This window comes from Cebus imitator, unplaced genomic scaffold (assembly GCF_001604975.1).
Source record: "Cebus imitator isolate Cc_AM_T3 unplaced genomic scaffold, Cebus_imitator-1.0 Scaffold117, whole genome shotgun sequence".
In the NCBI taxonomy this organism is placed as follows: Eukaryota; Metazoa; Chordata; class Mammalia; order Primates; family Cebidae; genus Cebus; species Cebus imitator.
Genome location: NW_016107432.1, coordinates 379,956 through 400,480, shown reverse-complemented (window position 1 = coordinate 400,480; position 20,525 = coordinate 379,956). Strand labels below are relative to the sequence as shown.

General features: G+C 37.7%; 1 protein-coding gene across 1 annotated transcript in view; it reads left to right on the top strand.

The window, feature by feature from the left end:
- Window positions 1–20,525, top strand: part of ORC3 (origin recognition complex subunit 3) — a 63,354-nt gene that overhangs the window by 25,624 nt on the left and 17,205 nt on the right. The window contains exons 10-13 of the mRNA XM_037742138.1: window positions 1,900–2,033; window positions 2,412–2,475; window positions 12,209–12,325; window positions 13,349–13,428. Of these exons, the coding sequence (XP_037598066.1) occupies window positions 1,900–2,033; window positions 2,412–2,475; window positions 12,209–12,325; window positions 13,349–13,428 (395 nt within the window). The remainder of the gene's footprint in view (window positions 1–1,899; window positions 2,034–2,411; window positions 2,476–12,208; window positions 12,326–13,348; window positions 13,429–20,525) is intronic.

Here is a 20,525-nt window from a genome sequence, read left to right as displayed (position 1 = left end):
TGAAAGCTTATAGACTTTTTCTGCCAAGGAAATGCTATATATAGGGTCCTGTAAAGGGCTAGATATTAAACACGTTTAGCTTTTTTTTTTTGAAATAGAGTCTCACTTTATCATACAGGCTGGAGTGCAGTGGCACAATCTCGGCTCACTGCAACCTTTGCCTCCTGGGTTCAAGCGATTCTTCTGCCTCAGCCTCCCATGTAGCTGGGATTACAGGTGCGTGCCACCACTTCTGGCTAATTTTTGTATTTTTAGTAGAGATGGGGTTTCACCATGTTGGTCAGGGTGGTCTTAAACTCCTGACCTCAGGTGATCTGCCCACCTCGGCTCCCACAGTGCTGGGATTACAGTCATGAGCCACGGCTCCTGGCCCATTTTTAGCTTTGCATGCCACATGTGGTCACTGCTGTTGCTGCTTCTATTTCTTCTTCTTTAATAATCCTTTAAAGATATAAAAAATATTTTTAGTTCCTAGACCATGCCTGTGTCTATGTATATGTGTGTCTGTAATTTGTATTTATTCTGATACGTTGGGAATGCATTTTCACTAGTTTTATGAATTGCTAATTCAGGAATTTAGCTTCATTATATGCTGTAACCTAAAAAAGATCCCCATTCTCCAGTTGTTTAAAAGTTAGTATTATTTTATTTTCCTGGCAGCTACATAAGTATAGTCATTATGATAGTCTAGTTAATTAAAACCTATATATTATGCCAGGCATAGTGGCTCATGCCTATAATCCCAACACTTCCGGAAGTCAAGGTGGGAGGATCACTTGAGGTCAGGAGTTTGAGAGCAGCCTGAACAACATAGTGGGGCCTCATCTCTACTAAAAATTAAAAAAATAAGCCAGGCGTGGTGGCTTATTTACAGAGTCCTAGGTACTCAGGAGGGTGAGGTGGGAGAATCACATGAGCCTGAGAAGTCAAGGCGGCAGTAAGCCATAATTGTGCTACTGCACTCTAGCCTGGGTGATGGAGCAAGAGGCCTGTCTCTATAAAAACCAAACAAACAAAATTCAAATTTAAAAAACCCATATATATTAGTAACCTTTGGTGCAAAAGTTCAGTTTGATACTTCATCTTTGTGTAGTGCTTTGAAGATTACAATTTATTTCTCATATGTTTTCCTTCACAAAAAAGATGGCAGTGGTTTCCTCCCATCTTTGACTTTTTAAAGAGTATTTTAAAGGAAGAAAGGATTATGTACCTTAGCAATATGTATAGAGTTAAATATTTTTTAAATTGAATTTAAATTAAATTAAACATATTTTAATAGTAGAATGCTGTGGGCTCTATAGCAGAAGGGAAGATGATTTTCCAGATTCTAACATTGTTTGCTTAGAATCCATATAATGAACATTTGGATAGTATTGTGAGTTATAACTCCATATGTTCATTATATGGATTCTAAGCAAACTTAATGTTAGAATCTGGAAAATCATCTTCCCTTCTGCTATAGAGCCCACAGCATTCTAAGCAAACTTGTTAGAATCTGGAAAATCATCTTCCCCTCTATTATAGAGCCCACAGCATTTTACTATTAGAATACTTGTATCTACCAGTTTGGTCCACACCACATTTATAATTATTGTGTGTTGCGTTTGCAGATAGCAAATCTGTCCATTTATATTAGTTTCTTTTAGTTTGTATTTCAAAGATTACCATTTTCTTTGATACCAATTTCAAAGATTACCTCTTCACAAAATCGGAACCTTAAAATATGAGAGTTATATAGCCATGTTGTGGTGTTTGCAGTGCTATTGTGACATTATTAAATATATTAGTGCCATAAATACTTTGGCTCTTAAAAAAAAAATCCTTAAGTCGAGCAGACATAGGGTAATAGGTTTACTGCCAAAATATGATAAATATGTTTAATCTTCACATTTCTTTCAGCTTTCTCTGTTAGAGCATTTCTATTCTCAGCCCTTAAGTGTACTGTGCTGTAATCTTCCAGAAGCCAAAAGAAGAATAAATTTCTTGTCAAATAATCAGTGTGAAAATATTCGTCGTCTTCCATCTTTTAGGAGGTAAAAAGAGAAGTACATATTTAACACATCTTATACTAGAGTTTGAGACTAAATAAGAGATCTCAGATCCATTTATTTCTGAAGTAGGGAAAGGATTAATAACCTGTTAAGTTCTCCACAGTTGCTTTTTAGAAATATTATTTCCTATTTCTGGGGCTTATGGCTTTTCTTAATGTTTGCATCTGAGACTATGAAGTGCAGCTAATTTAAGGAGTTTAAAATTGCCATTAAACCATAAATGTCATATTGAATTTATTTTTGAGAAGAAATGAAAAAAATGTGGCTACCAATTTAGATAGTTATTTTTCCCAATATGCTATTTAAATATGTTGAATGTTTAATTTTCTCTTTTTGTGTATGGAATGGTAAAAATTCTAGGTACGTGGAAAAGCAAGCTTCAGAAAAGCAAGTCGCTCTCTTGACTAAGGAGAAATGTTTGAAGGTAGGAATGTAAATGCGTTTCAGTTTCATTCTCTTTTTCTTTTCATTGAAGAATATGCACGTAACATTTATTGAGTTAAAACATTTGTGCATCTTAATATTGACACAGTGAAGTACTGTGTCTGGATAGTCACTTAGGAATGTGAGTTTTAAAAATGACCTAAAACCTTAGTTCTTAAGGATAAGGCTTTTTTTAATCAAGAAAAAGTATTAACTGAAACACCAAGTTTCTCTTGTGGCCAATTTTGAAAGCACCTTTAGATCTATAGAGATCTGCTATATGACTCTTTTTCACATAGCAATTTTGGAATCTGCAGGCAATCTCAGCTGAATGTTCTTTTTAAAGGCCATGATAAATAAAATCATTTAGAAGCCAGGCAGCTTAGACATCTACTGCTAAGTGGGTATTGATTTGATTTGAAGAAATATCGTTATATATTGATAATATAATGCTAGAAAAGAAGTAATGAGCTTAGGAAATTATCAGTTGGCTGTGCAACATAGGGAATATCAAAAGAAGGAGGGCTATTTTTTCTTTCTTGAATAAATAATACTTGGATATGGTACATAATTCAGAAGGCAAAGATAATATACAGTGAAAGGCTTCCTTTCATCTCTGTCCTCCAACTACCCATGTCCCTTCCCTGGATATAGCCAGTGTTACTAGTTTCTTATGTTTCATTCTAGAGGTAGTTTCCATACATACAAGGATTTATATTATATTTTGGCAGTTGCCTTCTTACGCTCTTCTGTACCTTCTTTTGTACTTAATCTTGGAAATCATTCCATATTAGTACTGAACAGTGACATAGTAGTCTATTGAATTAATGTACCTTTTTTTTTAGAAAATGTCTGTTACTGATGAGTATTTAGAAACACCTGATGTCACATTTATTTTCATACTCCTCATGCCTTTTTTAGGGAAAAGTTGTTAGAATATTGTAATGATAGTAAGATGAGGTTGAAGGTAAGCCATAGTGCTAAAGATGAGTTTTGGTAATACATATGACTTTCAAATTTTGAACAAAAGAATGTTAGGTCTTATACATGTATAATTATATGCCAATTAAAAAATTTAAAATGTGTTTTAAAAAATGTTATGTTCTAGAGGGCATGTATTTACCTCCATTGGTAATCTATGACCGTTATAAATGCTGAAAAATTATTCAGAATGGCTTTTATTAAACATTATTTCTAATGTAGAATGCACACTGGGTCATAATAAAAAATCAGTTCTAGATTGGGTTCAATAATCATTTTATAATCTCTCTAATGCCTTCAGAGCAATATAGGAGATTCTCAGACCCCAGTACAGGTTGTTTTGCTGGGAAGAAATTTAAGAACTAGTGAGAAAGAATGTGTACGTTGAAATCTTTCAAGATTAGCTAGATTAGCTCTCTGCGGAGTCAGCTAGTTGCCAAGTCCATTTCCTGCTAGAACTTTCTGTCAGAGTGTATTTCAGAAGCCAGGAATAGATTTTTTTAAGAGTACTTTTAACCATTGACATGACAAAGACAGAGAAGGTCTAGGCTAGTGTATTACAGAAATTGCCTGACATTGGCCAGGCACTGTGGCTCATATCTGTAATCCCAGCACTCTGTGAGGCCCAAGTGGGCAGATCTCTTGAGGTCAGGAGTTCAAGACCAGGCTGGCCAACATAGTGAAACCCTATCTGTACTAAAAATAGAAAAATTAGCCAAGTGTTGTGGCCATGTGCCTGTACTCCCAGCTACTCAGGAGGCTGAGGTAGGAGAATCACTTGAACCCAGGAGGCAGAGGCTACAGTGAGCCAAGATTGTACCGCTGCACTCCAGCCTGGGTGACAGAGTAAAAACCTGTCTTAAAAACAAAAAAGAGCCTTCCATTTATGTCTGCTTTTCAGTGACTTTTTGCATATTTTCTTAGCATTTATTTATACTATCATCGTTCTTGTTGCACTGTCAGTTTTGCTTGTTATGATCTTTCCTGTATTCATTTTAAAATTACATACTTTGTCATTTAAGGGCATGTTTTCTTGAGATTTATACAGTGAGAATTATGAAGAAGCACAGAAATTTGTACCCTTACCCTGAAAAAGTTACCCATAGGCTACCTGCTGAAATCAAAAGACAGAAAATGTCTAAGAAAAACGTGAATGTTTTAGGCAGGGTGCGGTGGCTCATACCTGTAATTCCAGCATTTTGGGAGGCTGAGTTGGGCAGATCACTTGAAGTCAGGAGGTCAAGACCAGCCTGGCCAAAATGGTGAAACCCCTTTCTACTAAAAATACAAAAATTAGCCAGGCATGGTGGTACACACCTATAATCTGAGCTACTCCAGAGGCTGAGGCAGAAGAACCTCTTGAACCTGGGAGGTAGAGGTTGCAGTGAGCTGAGATAATGCCACTGCACTCCAGCCTGGGCAACAGAGCAAGAATCTGTGTTAAAAAAAAAAAAATGTGTTTATTGATTTTTTAAAGTTTAAAGTATCTTTGAATATTCTCATCATCATGCTTCTCTTTTTATAGTTTTATAAAAATACATGACAATAATATGTTACTACAAAATATAGAGGAAAATCCTGATCTTGACCTCAGAAATTTTGTATTTGAACTGCAGTTACTCATTAGGTATGCATATTTAAGAAAATCACTTGCCATACTTAAGCCTCAATTTTCTTATATACAAAGTAGGATAATAGGCTGGGCGTGATGGCTCACACCTATAATCTCAGCACTTTGGGAGGCCTAGGCAGGCAGATCACTTGAGGCCAGGAGTTCGAAACCAGCCTGGACAGCATAGAGAAACCTCCTACTAAAAATACAGAAAATTATCCAAGTGTGGTAATGTGTGCCTGTTATTTCAGCTACTTGGGAGGCTGACACACTAGAATCCCTTGACCCAGGGAGGCAGAGGTTGCAGTGAGCCGAGATTGCACCACTGCACTCCAGCCTGGGCAACAGAGCAAGACTCTGTCTCAAAAAGAAAAAAGGTAGAATAATAATTCCTAGTATGACTTTTTTCATAGGGTTAGTTAGATAATCAAAGTTTGTTCAGCAAATAAAAGTGAGTTGAAAACAAATATAACAATAAAACTTTTATAAACATAAATATTGTTATGTATTTTTCACTCATAAAAATTAACATATCAATATGAACATGGGCACAGGAAGGGTAGCAGTCTGGGGGGGTGGGGATAGGGAGAGCATCAGGATAAAGGTAGCTAATGCACGTGGGGCTTAATACCTAGGTGATGGGTTGATAGGTGCAGCAAACCACCACGGCACACGTTTACCTATGTAAGAAACCCGCACATCCTGCTCTTGTATCCCAGAACTTAAAATGAAATTTAAAAATTTAGCTGACTAAAGAATGTACATTTGTAGGTAATTCAGTAGGAATTTTCTACTAAGGAGGGACATTAGAAGGCCCAGTATAGCTGATGAAATACTAAAAATCTTCATACTATGTAGAAAGTTTAGATTCATTCCCTTGCAAATGACAGTTGAAGTTTCATTATTCTTACTTGTTTACGTTTCATGTCTTTATACCTATTTTCACAGCTAGATTCCAAATCATTTTAGAGTGGGAAATAAGCCTTGAACTTCTTAGAATTGTAATATGTTGCTATTAGGAGGATGCCCTGATTTAGCACCCTCATTTCACAAATGAAGAACTGCAGCCAAGAGAAAGGAAGTGAAATATCTGAGGTCACACGTCAAGTTAGTGGTAGAGTAAGGACTTCTTTTCACCATTTAGTATGCTTATTATGGTGTCTCAGGAACAAAAGGCACAAAATTAGTTCATGAGTTTGATAGAGACCTGCCTTTCACCTTTACCCCCACCTCTTTCTGTTTCTTTTGTCAGACCTACAGGGCAGACGGGGAGAAAATTTCTTAGAAAAAATAATAAGTGGAAAAGTGAAGGAAAAAGGAAAACAACCGCAGTCTGTCAAATGTGATCAAATGAGCTAAACATTAGCCTAGTATGTCAAGAATTAATAATTTAAATTCAAACTCTTTGTCAAGTGCTTCTCTTGATCTAAACTGCTGGGGTAGGAATATGGAGAACAAAAGGCAGAGACAGATGAGAAGACTAGCTCTCTTGCCACATAAGTGCTAGGAAAAAGCTGTGGTTTGGCATTCTTATTTAGATAGCAGTAATATGCTAAGTCAAATCTGTAAAACACCGTTAGCCAGCATTTTTCTCTAATGAGAAAAATAAGGCTTTGTTATAACAAGATGATAAATGAGAATATGCTGTGCTCTTAGACAGCTGATACCTCTTAATCCTAAAATTCAACATTGTCTGTTTTACCAGCTCTTAGTGATCAGTGAAATAATTGAAAAGAAAATTACAGAAGTTATTAGCTGGGCATGGTGGCGCGTGCCTGTAATCCCAGCTACTCAGGAGGCTGAGGCAGGAGAATTGCCTGAACCCAGGAGGCGGAGGTTGCGGTGAGCCGAGATCGCGCCATTGCACTCCAGCCTGGGTAACAAGGGTGAAACTCCATCTCAAAAAAAAAAAAAAAAAAGAAGAAAATTACAGAAGTTTATAGTCATTTTACAAAATTTAATTTTGAGGTCACTGTTCACCCCTATACAATTCACCCCTGTACAATTCTAGAGACAAAAGTGGTAAGTACTATGGAAGTAGAAGAGAGAGAAATGCAAGGTAAATGTTACTCTGCCTAGCCATTTTTTCTTTACCTATGTATTTAAGTTTTACATATATATTGATTTCTCCTCCAGAGAAAGCAGTTAGCTTTCTGGAGGAGAAATAACAATAGAGGCTCTGTCATGTAAGTAAAAAATAATATATGATTTTCAGAAGTAGATTCGGGGGTTACACGTGCAGGTTTGTTACATGAATATATTGGATGATGGTGAGGTTTTGGCTTCTAGTGTGCCCATCACCTGAATAGTGAACATTGTACCTAATAAATAATTTTTCTGCCCTCACACCTCCCAACCCTACCCCTTTTGGAGTCCACAGAGTCTGTTATTTCCCTCTTTATATCCATGTGTACCCATTATTTAACTCTCACTTGTAAGTGAGAACATGCAGCATTTGATTTTCTGTTTGAGTTCTTTCAGTTAGAATGCTGGCCTCCCCTCCATCCATGTTGCTGCAAAAGACCTGCTATCAGTGAATGATTTTTGTATGAATAACGGGATTCATAAGGTTGGAGATGACTAATTTAAAAGGATATATTGCACATTAAGTGGCAACCTCCAGTCTAGTATAAAGGACTTTTTTAAACATACCTTTTAAAAAATGTTAGAACCAATATTTACATATTGAGAAATTTTATGTTACAAATTCAGTCTTCTGTCTTTTGAAAAATCAGGAAATCTAGACCACATCCAGCAAGACAAAATATGTTTGCTCTTATTAAAAGAGAGACTGTGGCTGGCACGGTGGCTCACACCTGTAATCCTAGAATCCCAAATCACACACTTTGGGAGGCTAAGGCAAGCAGATCAGCTTGGGCAACATAGTGAGACCCCATCTCTACAAAAATTTACAGAAATTAGCCAGGTGTGGTGGTGTGCACCTATATATAGTCGTAGCTACTTGGGAGGCTGAGACAAGAGGGTCGCTTGACCTTAGGAGGTCAAGGCTGCAGTCAGCTAAGATGGCACCACTGCATTCCAGCCTGGTTGCTAAAGCAAGATCCTGTCTCAAAAATAAAAAACAAATAAAAGACGGAATGTTTGGTCTTCATTCATTAATGTACTCTTCATTCAACCAATATTTTTTTAGTGCCTATAATGTGCCAGGTATTAAATCTAGGTTTTGAGAATACAGAAGTGAAAAAAACAGCCAAAATTCCTACCTTTTTCATTGTATCAGGGAGACAGACAGTAATAAGATAAGTAAGTAAAATGTCTGTTAGTGATAAGTGCTGAGGTGAAAACAATGAAGCAGAGAAGAGGCCTATGAAGTTCCCTGTGCATGGGAAGTGGAGTTGAAATTTTAAATAAGGGCCTGACTGTGAGAAGGTAGATTTTGAGTAAAGACCTAAAGGAAGTCATAGAGCTTGCCACTCGGGAATCTGGAGGAAGGGAATTCAAAGCAGGTAGAAAGGACCTGAGGTTGGATCATGTCTGCCATGTTTGAAGAAGAGCAAGGAGGCTGCCATGTATTGCTTTGCTTTTCTTTCTTCTTTTTGAGACAGTTTTGCTCTGTCATGCAGGCTGGAGAGCAGTGATGCAATTATAACTTGCTGCAACCTCGAACTTCTGGGCTCAAGCAGTCTTCCCACCTCAGCCTCCTGTGTTTCTAGGATTACAGGCACATGCCACCATGCCCAGCTAATTAAAAAAAAATTTTTTTTGTAGAAACAGTTTCTCTCACTGTGTTACTCAGTACTAAGCTGGTCTTGAACTCCTGGGTTCAAGTGATCTTCCCTCTATGGCCTCCCAAAGTGCTGGGATTACAGGCATGAGCCACTATGCCCAGCCTGTTTTTCTTATAGCAGAGAAATATTTCCATTCCTGTTATATAAATCAGTAATGACTAAGAAGTCATCATGTCTGAAGAACAGAGAAATCATATTTCTTTAGTAAATAATGCATATTCCTAGACAAAGTATATCTCTGTAGAAAAGAATCATTCTAAACACAATTATGAAACAAAGTGGTGACAGCTATGACTAGTGTACAGAAAAAAATGCCTGAGGAAAAATTTAGTGAATGGGAAGTAGGGTTAATATTTCAACAGGCTTTATTTTCACATGTATGTGGTATGATGCTGCTGTAATATATTAAATGGAAAATTTTCTCATACATCAAAACCTTTTACAGGTTTGAGTTTGTAAAATAGTGTCCATAAAGTAAGAATTACTGGTTTAAGGCCAGGTGCAGTGGCTCATATCTGCAATCCCAGCACTTTGGGAGGCCAAGGTGGGCAGATCACTTGAGGTCAGGAGTTCGAGACCAGCCTGGCCAACATGGTGAAATCCCATCTCAACTAAAAAACCAAAAATTATCCGGGTGTTCTGGCGGGCGCCTGTATTCCCAGCTACTCAGGAGACTGAGGCAGGAGAGCCTCTTGAACCTGGGAGGCGGAGGTTGCAGTAAGCTGAGATCGCACCATTGCACTCCAGCCTGAGCAACAGAGCAAGACTCAGTCTCCAAAAAAAAGAATTATTGTTTTGAATAAGTAAAGGCAGACACATATGTGCAGGCATCTAAGTAAGATGGAGAACCTAAGGACAGGTTATAAGAAAATGTTAATCATTTGTGATGTGTTTGTTGTGATTGATAGAAACACATATAAAAACAGTGAAATCTTTCTTACATGGAGATTAGTTTCTAAAGTCAGCACATAAGGCAAAGATCTGGGATAGTCAAAATTACTTCTGAAAAAAATCCCTTAGAAAGGTACAGCAAACCTTCTCTCATTCATTAAGTCCATCATAGCCAGTCTTTTCCCCATTGTTGGAACCAACCACCATTTCCTCAGTTCAGCACCAGATGACATACTCTGCCACATTGTATGGAACAAAACCAAACAATACAATACAAAACATTTTTTAGGCCAGGCACAGTGGCTCACACCTGTAATCTCAGCCCTTTGGGAGGTCAGGGTGGGCGGATCACTTGAGGTCAGGAGTTCAAGACCAGCCTGGCCAACATGGTGAAACCCCATCTCTACTAAACATACACAAAATTAGCTGGATGTAGTGGCAGGCATCTGTAATCCCAGTTACTTGGGAGGCTGAGGCAGGAGAATCACTTCAACCTGGAAGGCGGAGGTTGCAGTGAGCCGAGAGCAAGACTCCATCTTAAATAAAATAAAATAATGATTACTTTAAAATAAAACATTTTTTTAAACACTAGAACTCTACTCAGCACAGGGATGTACCACACAGCGAAAAGTATCAAAGAACTAAGACCACCTGGGAGAAAAATATGTTGTTCATATCCCTCACCTCACACTTGTTCCAGGGCAGGTATGTTCTTTGAGTATGCAGTGCTCTATAGTGTGTAAAGTATTTCTTTTCTTTCCTTATCCAAGTAAATGGAATGAAGTTACTCAGTTCTACCACATCACCCAGGTACTTGTACACATAGCTATTCCACAAAGCAAAAGAAAATAGGTAGCGTAAGTAGCATGCAGTATGATTATTATTCAGTAATAGAGTTCATTTTCTTCAAAATATTCTCCCTATTTAAAAGCTATTTAAGCATACATCAAGGCAATTAATGGCTTTATGCCATCTGTGTTATGGCTCACAGTAAAAATAGAACTAAAGTATACCCTCCCAATGGTGGTTAAAACAATTTTTGATTATGGCTACTTTTGTTATGATAGGAGACATAGATTTTTGAAATTGCCAATCAGCTCAAATAATGGAAGGGAAAAACATTTGGGTGCTAAAAGCTTTTCTTTAATCTGCCCTGTGATTTCAGGTAATAACCCATAGATTGTTGACTAAGGAATTCATTTCCTAAGTGAGTTGGCATTTAGGAAGACATGTCATATTTATTGCTTTATAGAGGGTAGATTTGCTTGAATTTATTGATATCTGAGTTATTTTCTATGTGGTTGACCACTAAAAATAATGGATATCTTCAAGATATTACTGAAAAAAAGACACAACCCAGCAAAGGTCTTTATTTGACTTCTAAAAGGAGAAAAATATTGAAGACCATCCCACAGATCATAATCCTCTTAAGAAAATGTTACAGAAGTAAGCAGTTATAAAAGGAATGGAGGCCTGAAACTACTTGATATAGATATAGTGTTTTAAAATCATTTCTAAACTATTTCAGGAGGCTCTAGAAAACATAATATCTCTCTCCCCTCAACAAAACCTTTTGAAACTGATTTGTGAGATTAGTCATCCATAGGTTTTTATTCTTTTTTTTCTGTGTGTAAACCTCTTATATGGAGAATAGGGCTAGTTTTCGGTTGTGGGTTTTTATTTTTGTATGAATGGGGCCTCACTATGTTGCTCACCCAGGTCTTGAACTCCTAAGCTCAAGCTATCCTCCTGCCTCAGCCTTCCAAAGTGCTCGGATTACAGGCATGAGCCAGTGCACCTGCATATGTTTCTTAAGACACTATCCCTCATGTCATCATACTTGCTAGATTCTAAATTATAAAGCTTGTTGGCTTCAGAGTTTTTTCTTTTTTTGTTCTTAATTGGTAAAGTGAATACAACTGGAATTGGAAATCTCAGTAAGAGGCAGGGACTCATCAGAATCACTTGTGTTTCTGCCATAGTCTTTTCATTTTCCCCTTCAAACACACTAACACACTCGAGCAGTACTTTAGGAAAAGTATACATCATAAACAGAACTTTAGCAGGTTCATTAGGTTGATACCATTGTGTCTGGTGATCTTACTCTTCTGATGCTAGCAAGGTGGAGGATAAAGCACCTTCCTTTGCTGTGGCACATACCGGGTGATGGGCACAGCCAAGTATCCAATAAGGTGCTTTCTTGCTCACTTGTAATTTTGGGGGCCAAGGTATTGTGGGAATGCTAGAGATATCAGGAGATTAAAATACAGTATCAATTTTGGCATGTGTAAAGTATCACCAGACTTGATACTAAATCCAAAATGCTCAGCCTATATTCTGGATTTTATGTGTATTTCAAATTTTCATTAAAAAGGCTAATTTGTAGTTATGAATCGTCTTGTCAGTTTTCCAGAAATTTTATATAGCCATGAAGTAGAGTTTATTATTATGCTCTTTTATTAGCTGACTTATGTATTAATAATGTATCCTGTGGTTTTTAGGAGGAAACACAATTATTACTAGAAAACCTGCATGTTTATCATATGAATTACTTCCTGGTTTTGAGATGTCTTCATAAGTTTACCTCTTCTCTTCCCAAGTATCCACTGGGTCGACAGGTAATCCAAGCCTCCTCATTTGGAATCTATGAAGTAGGAATGTTAGTACTTTCTTGCTTTGGATTTTGTAGCATTCAGGCATCAGAATTTGAAATGAAGTGAATCCTTACAATGAGAGCACAATCTAAATCCATTCCAGCTATACACATTACTGGTAATTGAAATTGTTTTTTGTTCTGATGGCCACAGCTAGAAACAGCCATATGAATCCCAGTGGTGTTGCTTCCCCTACAATGTGTTTGTACTAAGGCATTTGAACTTTCCTTCTGTTACGCTTCCTTGTCACCTATACTGAGAGAGCTAGTTCTCTTCCCTTCATGGAAGAAGGAATCCGTTTGAGAATGCTTGATGGTTAACCATGCACTACACCCAGAATAAAAAGAGAAGCAGTACTTCTCCTCCTTGAAAAATTATGCTCAGCTGACCTTTATGTCATAACATAAAGCTATCAACCATCTGTAGAGTAGATTTTAGCAGAGGAATTCTGTATCTCTAAATCTTAGCTCAAAGTTTTAGAGAACAAATGCCAGTCTGTAAGAATGACTTGTTGGCCAGGTGCAGTGACTCATACCTGTAATCTCAGCACTTTGGGATATCAAGGCGAGTGGATCACCTGAGGTCAGGAGTTCAAGACCAGCCTGGCCAACATAATGAAACCCTGTCTCTACTAAAAATACAAAAATTAGCCAGGTGTGGTGGCACATGCCTGTAGTCCCAGCTACAGGGGAGGCCAAGGCAGGCAGATAGCTTGAACCTGGGAGGCAGAGGTTGCATTGAGCACTCTGCACTTTCTTATTTTAAAATGACCAGTGATATCAGCCAATCTCAACATAGTCTCATTTTACTTTTAAGTAAATTACATTCTTATAAAGCCTGATCCATGAGATATATACCAAGTCTATTATAATCTAAAGAAAATGACTTTTAATAACATTAGTTTTTTGTGTTGACCAGAAATGATTTTACCAAGCTAGTAGTGTATATACACTTTTGGTTTCTCACTAATGTGTTTTTCACTTACAGATCAGAGAGTTGTACTGCACATGTTTAGAAAAGAACATATGGGATTCAGAGGAGTATGCATCAGTCTTGCAACTGCTGAGGTAGTTTTGTTTTTTCTTGTTTTTCTGTTTTTGTCTGCTATAAGCCTGCTAGTAAGTAGCACCTTCCTCTAGAACTCTGCCTGCCAAAAAGTTTCATAAATAGCCATGTTGTGTCTAAGAATATTTGCATATATCTTGAATTTATCCTTGTAGCTTATGATGTTTTTAGTATAGCAACCGTCCATTTCTTTGCTGGTTTAACATTGCATTTCAACTTGTGGTTTTTAAAGGAAAATCCATGATTGTTTAGTCAAATATTGACACTACCCTATGAGAGCTTAGATATGCATCATTTGAATCCAGCCAACTTGATATCATTGCAGGGAAAGTAAGTCATGAAAAGTGAGATCACCATGTCCCCAACCTGGTTGGGTGGAGGAAGAGCATCATTGGGTGATATGTACCCAGAGGTCACTGCTGACCTTGATTAGGAGAAGCAAGGAGTAGGCAGTGGCCTTGATATCTTCCTCTACCTTAACATTGGCTAATTCATAAATTATTTATCTAATAATATATAAGTAAAGATATCTTAGGGTTAAAGTTATTATTTATATTCCTTGACTTCACTTCTTATATGTATAGTTACTTTTTAGTCTTCCATAAAAATAATGACCACTTGGGTAGTGATAAGGGGAAATCAGGTGTGAGCTAAGTTTCACCAAACAGTTTTATAATTTTCCTCAGAGGTTATATGTACTTATATGAAAATATTCTAAAGAAGTCTGAAAACTGAATATTTATTAAGTCTTGCTTTCCTCTGGGTCCACAAGAAAAGAACAGATGGGCACAGTAGGAGGAAAATTCACACTGAAAGCACTTTAAGTCCAGAGACTTAGCAATACAAATATTAGTGATCCAGCAGGTACAGCTTAAGACAGAAAATGAATTTCACACTATCTTGAAAAATACCTCCCTATGGAAACTAGATTGCCACTGAAAAGCTGTGTTTTATTTCATTTTTTAAAATCCCAGTATTTTTTCTTTCACCCATAAGGAAGCAAAAAAATCCCAATAAGATTTCTATGTATTTCCTCAGATCTGGTTTTAAAATTAAAAAAAAAAAAAAAAGATATCTATGTATTTATAAGCTTAGGTGAACTAGAATATTTCTGAGACTTATTTTGCTTTGTCTTCAAGTAAATATACCTACCTTAAACACCCAGTTGATTCTTCCTGGGTTTTCCCTCTTAACCTTTGTGATTAGTAATTATCTTCCTTCTCCAGTGAGGTGTTCCCAAACTTAGAGAGTCTTTTGTCAGGGAGGAACTTGTTCTTTTTGTTCTGAACCTCCCAACACCAGTTATCTTGGGGTATAATCAAGGACCAAGAATGTCAGTTCCAAAGTAGGGTAAGGAAACATGAGCAGTAATGATGGTGACAGCAGTAACCATCACTTATTGAAGGACTGCTGTGTTCAAGGCACTTTGTTAGGCACTCTCAGTACATTTTCCAATCTAAAAGTCACAATATACCTTTATGGTAGATATTATTAGCCATACTTTACCCCTGAGGAATCTGAAGCACAGACAGAGATTAAGTGATTTGCCTGAGATCACCTAGCTGCTGAGGGAACCAGGATTCTTCTCCAGGTTTGACTTCAAAGCTGTTGTACCTTCTGCTGTTCTTTGCTAAGAACTAAAATACGGATTTGGAGATCTCAGTACAGCAGGAGCAAAAAATAGAAAGTGAGATTTCATTTTGCTAAGCTAAGGTCAGAAACATGAGCAGTCAAAAGCAAAGGAATGTAAAAAAGCACTACACATCAAATATAATACCTACAGCAAGGACACACAGGAGTCTGGGTCCTACAAAAGAGAAAAGGAATCAGGGAACCTCCAGCCTGGAATCAGTCTTTTCTTCTTCATACAGATTTGATGTAGACCAGAAGTCAGGGACACTTTTTAGTTAAGGCGTTCTCAATAGGCATCACCGGAACTTACGAGACCATGCTCATCACCTGTCTTCATTTAACTTATGAGAGAAAAGACTAAAAGGATCCCTGAATTCTGCTTTGGAAAGAAAAACTGCTAAGGTACTATTAGAAATATAATCTAGTTAGATTTCTTATTTGAAATGTTCAAGAATCGGCTTAAAGGATTTTTCAAGTAAAAATCCTTTTTACAGATTGAGCGTCTCTAATCTGAAAATCTGAAATTCAACATCCTCTAAAATTTGAGACACTTCAAATTTCAAAACTTGATGAGGACTTGTGATACCACAAGTGGAAAATTCCACACCTGACCTCATGAAATGGGTTGCAGCAAAACAGAGGCACACCACACAGTTTATTCAGCCTGCCATTGTTTATTGTTGTTTAACACTGATATGGGTATTACTAAGTTACACTGAACACATTATTTTTTCACTCTACCAGTGATATGTCCTGTTCTTGAAGTGTTAATACTTAAGTGTGAGTAAGTGTAAGAAAATGGTTGCATATGAATTCAAGAGTCAGTAATGATGGGGGACCAAACAACTACAGGTTGATTGTCCATCTAGTTGGTTGAGGTAGTGACACCTTTGCTTTCTGATGATTCAGTATATCTTGTTTCATGCACAAAATTATTTAAAATATTGTGTGAAATTACTTTCAAGGTGTGTGTAGAAGGTGTATTTGAAACATAAATGAATTTTGTTTAGAATTGGGTCCCATTTTCAAGATAATCTCATTATGCATGTATAGCAAATAATCCAAAATCTGAAAAAATCCAAAATGCAGAACACTTCTGGTCCCAAGCGTTTCAGATAAGGAATACTCAATCTGTATATGGAAACCAACATGTTTAAATAACCATAGATCAGACGAGATCTAGCGCGTTCAGGGTGGTATGGCTGTAGACATCCCCTTAGCTCTAATTCTTCTGCTTTGTTTCTGAAGAACATGGAAGAAAAGCTGACTGCTGCCCCCATTGCTCTTACCCCCACTGTAGTAGCCTTTGGCAGTGCCTCCTACCTTCCCCCAAGAACTGACTCTCCTGCATGTTAGAGAGAAGGGGCCCTCCCAGCACAAAGTTGCATTCCTCCCCCCTAATTTGTTCTCATTTATTAATTTAGCCCCCAACTTCTGAGCCTGCTGCCTTCTTGTACAGCCTGGGGACTGTGGAGTAGCTACCTCAGCCCCTCCCAGGCCTGGCCCCGCTTGGGGAGTAAGACAAGGCTTGGATGTGGCCCCGTTGGAGGTTGATCTTGCTATTTTTATTTCTTGCCTTTGTGTTTGTGTTCTGTGGTACTTGTTGAAAAAGAAAAGAGGCAAGGCACAGTGGCTTATACCTGTAATCCCAGCACTTTGGGGGGCCCAAGTGGGCAGATCACTTGAGCTCAGGATTTCGAGGCCAGCCTGGGTAACATGGTGAAACACCCTCTCTACCAAAAAAAAAAAAAAAAATTAGCCTGGCATGATGGCACCCATCTGTGGTCCCATCCTTGGAGGATGAGGTGGGAGGATCACTTGAGCCTGGGAGGCAGAGGGTGCCCTGAGCCGAGATCGCACCACTTCATTCCAGCCTGGGTGACAGCAAGACTTCGTCTCAAAAATATGCAAATAAAAGAAAGAGGAAAAAAAGAAATGTGAGCAAAGCAGAAGGAGGTGGATCCAAACTCCAATGTGTCACGCCTCATACCTTTTCTTTAGTGATGGGAAACACCTTATCTTATAACAGAAATGTGTCCCCTTCCTCAACCTCTAGTCTATTTTACAGAAAACAAAACCTCCCAATAAAACTGTTGAAACCTGGAAAATAAAATAAACAATATGTCATCTACTTGATGAAATATCTGGTGACCATTTAAAAAGTATTTACAGCAACTTTGTAATAATGTAGGATAATGTTTATGTCACATATTTATTAGTGGAAAAAGACCTATATCGTTTTATATCACAGTTATTTTTTAAGTGTATGCAACAGACATTGATGTGTTTCGGGAACATGCCAGTGTACATTTATAATGTATGCCATAATTTGACATGAGCGCAGTGGTTCTGCACATGTTCTGCCTTTCCTTGCTCAGTCAACTCTTGGAGTATGAAGACCACAGCCCTATGCTGTATGGGATATGTGTTGATTAATTTTTCACTCAACCTGTGTTATTATATAAGTACTTATTTCCATTAAAAAGCCATTTGGGAACAGAAAGTAGTAACAAATGATGCTAGCCCAGCAGTGAACTAGGTGAATACAACTGTTTTTCCTTATCAGCTATGAAAAACCATAGGAGGAAAATTTTACCTTTCTAGTAGAATTTCTAAACACCCCTCTAGAAATCAAATACTAGGCCAATAATTTTTCATATTTTTAAAATTCACAGAACCTTGCATCAATAAGATTTTAAGGGTTAATGTAAATCAGAGCTGGCCAGGTGTGGTGGCTTCCGCCTGTAATCCCAGCACTTTGGAAGGCAGAGTTTGAGACCAGCCTGGCCAACATGATGAAACCCCGTCTCTACTAAAAATATTAAAAAAAATTAGCCAGGTGTGGTGGAATTACAGTCTCCTGAGGCAGGAGAATTTCTTGAACCTAGGAGGTGGAGGTTGCAGTGAGCCAAGACCACACCACTGCACTCCAGCCTGGGCAACAGAGCAAGGCCGTGTCTCAAAAAAAAGAAAAAAAATCAGAGCCTCAACTTAAAGGAACATGTTGGATCAGCTGGACCTGAAGAATACCACACTCTCATACCAGTAGCAGTGGAGTTTTGGATTGGGGATAATGAAAAGTGTGCCCCACTTCTTAAGGGAATTTATATCCCCTACCTCCATTGATTAAAAATTACTCATCTACAGTTATTCCATTTTCTTTCAAATAAAGAAACCAAGACCAGAAACACTGACTTTTCTATAGTTGACAGAGCTGAGACTCTTTCAACCCTATTCCAGTTATTTAGAGGTGGTAATAAAAGGAAATTTATGGTTTTGTGGCCAGTAGTCCATGTTCAGAATGTATCCAAAATTTAAAAATGAACCCGCAGAGCAAGCTCCAGTGGACTCAGATGGCTCCCTCCCCTATCCTGACACTAGTCATATTGGCACAGGACACAGACATAAATGAAAGGAGCCACGGTGTCTAGTCTGCTTATCCTAAGTGTAACCTTATGAGCTTGCTACAGAAACAGACTTACAAATGGAAAGTGATTGATAGCTGGAGGAATTTACCTTAGGCTAAAGGAATTATTCTAATTTCTGAGTAAGGCTTTTGACTTAAACAGTAATATATTAGCAAGTCAGCTCAGCTTTCACTGAGTTATAAAAAAAAAAAAAAATGACCTGAATAATGATATTAACATTTGATCACTTCAGCTTAGTTCAAAGAGACTAGAAATTTGGATTCTAAATAATGCATTATTTTCTGACTTTACAGATCAACTTCAGGTGATATTTAAAGATGTACTTAGGAAAAATGACACAGCTCCTTAATCTACGATATGCTTTCTAATAATCTAACTTATGATGATGTAGATTTATCTATCCAAGAACTTTGTGAGACTTCATCATTAAAATATAATTTCTGGAACGGTATAGTGGCTCACTCCTATGAACTGCAGGACTTGGGAGGCCAAGGCAGGCAGATCACTTAAGCCCAGGAGTTAAAGACTGCTCTGGGCAACATGGAGAAACCCCATGTCTACAAAAAAAAAATACAAAATTTGTATGAGCATGGTGGTGCATGCCTATAGTCTGAGCTTTTTGGGAGGCTGAGGCAGGAGGATCACTTCAGCCCAGGAGGTTGAGGCTATAGTGAGCTGTGATCACACCACTACATTCCAGCCTGGGCAACAGAATGAGACCCTGTCTCAAAAAAAAAAAAAAAAAAAAAAAAAATTACATCAATAGGCTAGCACAGTGGCTCATGTCTGTAATCCCAGCACTCTGGGAGGCCAAGGTGGGGGGATCACCTGAGGTCAGGAGTTCAAGACCAGCTTGGCTAACATGGGGAAACTGCATCTCTACTAAAAATACAAAAATTAGCATGGCATGGTGGCTCATGCCTATAATTCCAACTATTCAGGAGGCAAAGGTGGGAGGATTGCTTGAACCTGAGAGGTGGAGGTTGCAGTGAGCTGTTATTGCTCCACTGCACTCTAGGCTGGGTGACAAAGCAAAACTCTGTCCCAAAAAAAAAAAAAAATTGCATCAATAATGTGTATATTTGAGCTTACTAAAGTTGCTTCTAACCATGAGATGAATTAAATTTATTCTTTTTGATATATTTCACAGAAAAAACCTGTGGTCCCACAAAGGGCACCATGACCTTCAGGTGCTTCCCAAGATGAGCCAGTCTGAGAACTGTTCCCCTTAGAAAAAGTATTCTTCACTAAGGCACTAGGTTAGGAAATGAATTATCAATTATTACATGGTCATTGCCTTCCTCATTCATTCAAAAAAAAATGGGTTTTTTAAATGCTTCATTTTTGAAACCACTGATCAGATGACAAAGATAACCCTGGTCCTTACCTATACAAAATTTTGGTCAAATGATTGAAGTGAACAGTAGAGAGCTACAATACAGTGAGAGTTGTGATGGATCAGGAGTAGGGTGCTGAGGAACCAATAGACTGGACAGTTAACCTCCATTTGTGGTGTTGGACAGCTTCTCTAGAAGTGGCACCTAATATGAAATATCAAGGCTTTGGAGGAGATACACATACTTTTGGTTTCCTTTTCTTTGTTATGATCCTACATAATTGCTTTGTTGCGTTTAACTTCCAATCTTCTTTGATATATATACATTTGCAAGTTTGAGTTCTGAATATTTTTCAAAATTGCTTGGGAATGGTAATGTCTGTTTAGAACTTGAAAACTCATCCGTCAGAAGGTGTTTGCATTAGCCATGGATTGGCCAGTTTTTCCTTCCTGTTCTCATAATCAGACATTTATATAATTAGTACTTAACCAGAAATTACTGGCTCTCTGCATGGCGAAGCAGAACCCTCCATTGCCCTGCAGGATGGTTGCTTTTAATGATTGCTAAATGATTCTCTTTCTGTCTTAGTGAAGAAAACTTTTTTAAAAAATAACCTATAAAGTCTTTGTTGTTTTTCTCAACTCCTTTGACAGATTACCTATAAAGCTTTTAATACATCACAGGCATTTTTTTTTTTTTTTT